Raw genomic sequence first — 6012 nt, 5'->3', positions numbered from 1 at the left:
GTTATTGTGCCTAGAAAGCGAGACACAGCCAAGATAGACCAAAACAAATGAGATAAAAACAGAAGTAGTTCTGCTCTGGTGAGAAAAAATAAACTGCTCTCTTTGCTATTCAACCAGTTTCAGCTACACTCAGAGACGTCTCATTTGCTTTTCATCTATTTTTCGTCTGAGTAGCGATATTCAGACTTGTTATTCACAGCCGCTGTTGCCCTTTGTCAAACAAGATAAATTTCTGAGGGATATTTATACTGATGTTTTATAGTTTTGGCTGTTTCTAGCATCTTGGTGGTAAGCTGGTTACTTTTACGATTTCGTGGTGCTTTTTTTACTTGTATTCTTGTAGTGCTACCAGAGACATAGCTTAGTTGCGAATCGCTAGTTGCGGTGCCACATCACATCGCAATCGCACTTTGCAGTTGGTGCAAACATAGTCTGGCAACGTATACAGGTTTGCCACTTCGGCCATGAGGCTCTTGGCCCGATTTTCAAGCTGGGAGAGGCTGTGTTGAACAGCGTCAATGCAGCCATTAAGTAGACCTAGATTTACAACTATTTACAATAAATTATAAATTTACGATAAATGTAAGAAAGCTGCGAGGTGTGGTCAGTGTGGTGGTCTACCAAGCAAATGCAGTATGTGAATGAAAGCTATAATAATGCTTTTGCGACATGATATAACCTTCTTTTTTTGCGTATTTTAGCCTTAGGATGCCTGCGCCGAAATAAGGTCTGGTTAGAAAATGTAAGCATGATACCCCTTAAGGGACCTCTCATATAAGAGACAGAAACTGCTCCCTAGTGCATGTCTCTTATAAAGGGGTTCAACTAGCAACAAAACTTTCAAGCTTTTTCTTTTGGAGGTTGCACAAATTTGTGTAGAACATGGATTAAAAAATGACCATGATAGCATGAAGACACCCAAAAATTCCTGCTACCAGAACCCACTACTTGAGTCGCAATATATGGAACAGCGCAATTCCAGTGCAAGCAGCATGCACTTAAATCTCTGCAGATGGATACTAGAGCTCCACTGCTGCACTAAACTTTTCTATGAGCAGATTGCGCATTGTACCGGGGACAATACTGCACTTCTGTATGGGGAGAAGCATTCTTGCAAGCATGTATCTCTGCTTGGAATAAAAATAGCATGCCACAGCAGGTGCCACCAAAGTGGGACTCCCAAGCAGAAAGGGCTAGCCAGTGAAAAAGTGGCAAAGCAGATGTATAAAAGTGAGCTTTTAATCCAGAGGCAAGGGGTTCAGGTTAAACAATGTAACCCTAGTGAAAGGCAATCTCACTATAAAGAAGCAACTTCTAGGGAAGGCAGTTAACATAGTAACATAAAATAGGAAATTTTTCATTTGGGACATTCCATAAAAATAAACTATCCATAAGCTCAGGCTAATCAACTTTATATAACAAATTAACTAGTACAAAAAACAAGCAAGGACACCGTTCCTTAGCAGGCTCACAAAAACGTGGCCCAAACATGTTAAAATCTTTGCCTCTTATCAAAAAAGTGAAAAGGCACAGTAACAACCACCCCCATGAACGAAGTTGATTACAACTTTGATGAGAGTGAAAGCCTCAGACAATCGTGCATCTGCGTCAAGCTCTCCTCCAAAGCATCCCTGAATTTTGCAGTGGATGTAGCAGCACTACTGTTGAACGAAGACAAGCCAAAAGTGATTGTGTGTCCTTGAGGGTTGTAGCAGCAACCGTAGCCGTCCTTCACCAGTGGGCCATAGAACATGACAGCATCACATTGTGTTGCCACCTGCATGCCCAAGGAGAGTTCATATTAGGCAGTTCTAACAGTATGAAAATGCCTGAAAAAAGTAAACAGCCACAGGGTTATTCGAATATTCGAGCACAATGCAGACCATGTCCTGGTCCAAGCAAGAGGGCCTTCAACCACAATAAAAAGTAATAACTCAATAACTCAGTTGCACAGCTGGAAAGATAAAAGGACCATGAAAGGAAAAGCAAGAGAGTCAATCCACTGGCAAAATTCAGGCAAGACAGTTCCACTTTGATATAACAGGTGTACAACAGCCGAAATAGGATTTGTAGCAATTTTTGAAGCAGCAAAACAAAAATTTGGAGCAGCTCACAGGAAAAGAAAAACTGCACTTTACCGCATGAATTTTGGAGCTGCTGAACAAGAAAGAAACCTTAGTTAAAAAGAAATGAGATGTGAATATCGTGCCATATGAAAATGGTCCAAAGGAAATCTAGCAAGGGCCACCTATCATCAGTGCTTAGTATACTTCCCAAAGGAATCCAGCGGGTGCGTACTTATTTTTATAAATATGCATTTTGTATTTCAAGGCATGCTATCACGCAAAGAAAAATATGTGAGCCGCAAAACTGAAGAGGTTAACTTTTCAAACTCCAGGGGCCAAACAAAAAATGGCAAAGCTGGATAATATGCATTTTTTTTACATTATCTTGCTCACAACACTCATAAAACAACGTTTTACTGTCTGCGAAACCCACAGCTTGTACTGTAGGAAGGCAGCTCAAGAAAAGCACAATTCGAAGCTGTGAATGCGACGTTCAGCATCCGTAACTGTTATTTTGGTATGCGTTATGGAAATCAAAATCTAAGGCTGCTGCAGGTAACGACCCCATCACATAATGACCCCTCCCCCTGCACACACAAGCGTTTTTGCCAAAAGAATCGAAAAAAAAAAAAAAAAGAAACGCGTTAGAGCATCCACCATCACCATCGCATTTCTTATCACGGGTGTTTACCTTTTCACACTAGCTCTATGGGGATGGGGGGAATGAAAGGGGAGGGAGGGGATCCTGTCGCATTTGGAGTGGCGCTGTCCACTGCGAATTATTGAAATGCACGTGATAGTGCAAACCCCTTTTGAAGCAAACGATTCTAAAAGTCAGCCTCATGATCGCGACTGACCACGTGCCTTCAATGATGACTGATGGGTGGCAGAATAAACGACTGTGGAAAAAAAAAAAAAAGTTTTTCCCCGCGTAATGATTTCATTCTTTATTTGGAAACCCCTACACTAATCGTCTGACGTCATAGCCTTTCATGGGTGTTAGCTGGGACTGCGCCGACAGAAATACTTATTCGTATTTCCAAATCAATGTGGATCGAATTAACGAGTATTTAGGTTGCAAGCTTCAGAGGCTGCACGGAAGAGAAGAGCAGGCCCTACCCTTGAGTGCTGTCGGCCTCAGCGCCCATCATGGCGTCATTTAGGCATTTAATTTAACCACTATTACATGGTTTTACCTGGTTTCATCTTCGGTTCCTGTTTTGGACGTCCACAGCCTCTAACAATGCCTTATCGCAGCGTTTCTTTGGCCGTGTTGGGCGCCAGGCTGCCCAGACACGGTACCGCATAGTTCGAATTATCCGTAGCGGAACCGACTTGCGTTTCAATTTATGCACTTTTTAAGGCGAAAGCCTTTCTAGGCTCATGGAACGAAATCCCGTGCGCGAGAGCTGTGTGCGACATCTGTCATATTCCACGAGATGAGTTCTTGTCTAGCACTCTTACCATCTGCAATCCCCCACCTGAACGCATGCCAAGGAATGCCATGCGACAGGAGTGATGGTGTACCATCCAAACACACATCTGTCGGAGAAAGTGTGACAGACACTGCACCTTAACCTTCCTGTAAACCAATTATGGTTATATGTAGCACTGCCACTAAAGCCGATAAATGGCAAACGATGTGAAGCAAATGATAGGAGAGGAAGGGTAGGCTTTCGCCATACTCCTTTTTAGACATCTAAGCGACCCTCTAATTTTTTTAATACACAGACCTCTATGGAGCTTGGCCGTTCTAAGTACTGTAGTTCGAATTATCGAGGTTCGAATTAACGAGCGTTCACTGCAGTATTACAAGCATAAGCCATAACTGATGCATCTCTTTCACTTTCTGACAACGGAAAAGTGAGTCGATCGATGAAACAGCACAAAAACAACCATAAAAAAACAGCATAAAAAACAAAACAGCCCAACAAAATACCGAAAACTACCAAGAGCCGCATAAAAAAACTAGATACATCCATTAAAAGCATGCAGCGCTTAAAACAGCGTTGAAGTGTTGCTCGAAGTATTGCTCCACGACCCTTTTCACAGTGCGAAGCAGTAGCAGTGTGCCTCGCTACAAACGGCCCCTTTGCGTTATAGGGATGCTTCACCGCAATGGCTGTGACTCGTGCGGTGAAGCATCCTCAAACTGCAACGGTTTAGTGTACTTGATGAGCAGAGGAAGCACGTGGATGCAAGAGAGGTAAATATGAATAGGCGTTAAAATGGTGTGACGCCATCTCAAAATAAAGCTAAATGGCCAGTGATGCATGCGACTGTGTCTGAAACATCGTGACTGGCCATATCACTGCCATAGAAAGTTGTCCCTAAGTATGGCAAACTTTTGCGGCAAGTCGGGGCATTTTGGCGCAGTGTGGCGCAAATTAAAAAAAAAAAATCTTGCTCATGGCGCAGAACTATGCAGCTGTATCAAAATGGCGCAATTGGCGTAGCTGTTGCACCCCTGAGTTTGTATTTACTCGCGTAATGAACCAACTTAAAAAAAAAAAATCGACATCAGTTTGAGGTGAGGGTTTAATAGAGTAGAACCCTTTATAGTAAAGTCACTGGGACCAGCAAAAATATTTACTATACAAGGGTCTTTCCTATATCAGTGGGTCAACCTTTACTATATAACATGGTCCTGAAGTTGCCGTTCAGTAACTAAATGGCTACTTACTGAACAAGCCTTGTTGCTTAATGAAAAAAACACTCCAATACCTTCAATCTCTCTCTTATGTCTCTTGGTCCCATTTTTTCAGTTACAAGATTTTTCTTTACATCTTATGGAAGTACTTCTTAAGCGTGAGGGCAACGTGGCAATGAACACGACCGAGTTTGATTTCATGTGAAAACCAAACCGCTGCATGAACATGGCGTCATCTTCTGTTGTTTCTGTCAGTAAGAAGGCAACAGATGATAAATGTGCACGGCAGTCAAGTGCTGCAAAACCACACATGCCACACCTCCAGTTCTTGTGACACTGCTGCCTCGTGCTGCACAGTGCTGTGAACGTTCGTTCATTTCTACCCTTCCCTGTTTCTCGCTGCACTTTTACTCTTCTTTACTTTCTGAATGGATCGTGCCGCCTTCTTTCCATGCTTGTAGACAGATTTACTTTTCTTTTCCTATGCGCTGTATCTTTCCCTCATGACTTCAAGACTTACGACACTGGCTTCTCCCGAGTGCTACTAAGCCTAGTGGTAAAGCCATTTACAAGAACACTGTGTAGTGTTTTGTTTTCCTTTTTTTTTTTTAATTGCTTTGCGATTCGAGGTAGCCCGCGTGTGGCAATGTCACTTCGTGGGAAGGCGTCGCCGCGGCCAGACTCGCTTTCCTATAACCATTTGATATCAAAAATGTCTTTACTATAAAGGGGGGAAAACGTACAGTAGTCTACGGAAGATGAACTGGGACTTCAGTTTCACTTTACTATATCAGAGATTTCACTATATCTAAGTGCACTATAGCAGGGTTCTGCTATACACACAAAAGCTGACTTTTTTTCTTTCTTTTAAGAGAGTCATCCATCCTTTGTGGCAGCAGTAGGGCTCCCATCCCAATCACAGCATGATAAAGTGTACTGAAAATCAGGCTTGCACAGCTGGAGGGCCCCAGCAAACCACCGCAGGTACTCCTGTCAAGGCCGCTAGCACTCTGCCAAGTTCGACCCCTCACTCCCTCCTGTCTCCATTTCCAACACTGGAGCTAATGGCAGAAAATCTAAAGATACAGTGACAGGCTCGTAGCGAGGAGGATGGGGGTGGAGGAGGCACTGTTTCCCCTTTTTAGATGCAAAAGCCCTCCTTCACGGGGTCTAACCAGGTTTATAAAGTTGTGCGCCGCCACCAGGTAACCAGGTCGGCAGAAGCTGCAACTTTCAGTCAGAGGTGCTATTCTATAGGCCATGCAGGAACGATATAAAGGGGGCTTTATATCTACC

General features: G+C 43.2%; 1 protein-coding gene across 2 annotated transcripts in view; it reads right to left on the bottom strand.

Moving 5' to 3' along the window:
* Positions 1 to 1221: 1221 nt before the first annotated feature.
* The window catches only part of LOC146172287 (carnitine O-acetyltransferase-like), a 69906-nt gene continuing 65115 nt past the window's right edge, over positions 1222 to 6012 (bottom strand). For both annotated transcript variants that reach the window (XM_084585957.1, XM_084585958.1), the window contains exon 14: positions 1222 to 1777. In XM_084585957.1, coding sequence (XP_084442083.1) covers positions 1562 to 1777 — 216 coding nt within the window. In that variant the 3' untranslated portion in view covers positions 1222 to 1561. The remainder of the gene's footprint in view (positions 1778 to 6012) is intronic.

This window comes from Amblyomma maculatum, unplaced genomic scaffold, assembly GCF_055883805.1.
Source record: "Amblyomma maculatum isolate TAMU_Amacu unplaced genomic scaffold, ASM5588380v1 scaffold_13, whole genome shotgun sequence".
Lineage (NCBI taxonomy): Eukaryota > Metazoa > Arthropoda > Arachnida > Ixodida > Ixodidae > Amblyomma > Amblyomma maculatum.
The sequence above is the reverse complement of the archived record's forward strand: the minus strand, read 5'-3'. Positions and strand labels throughout refer to the sequence as shown.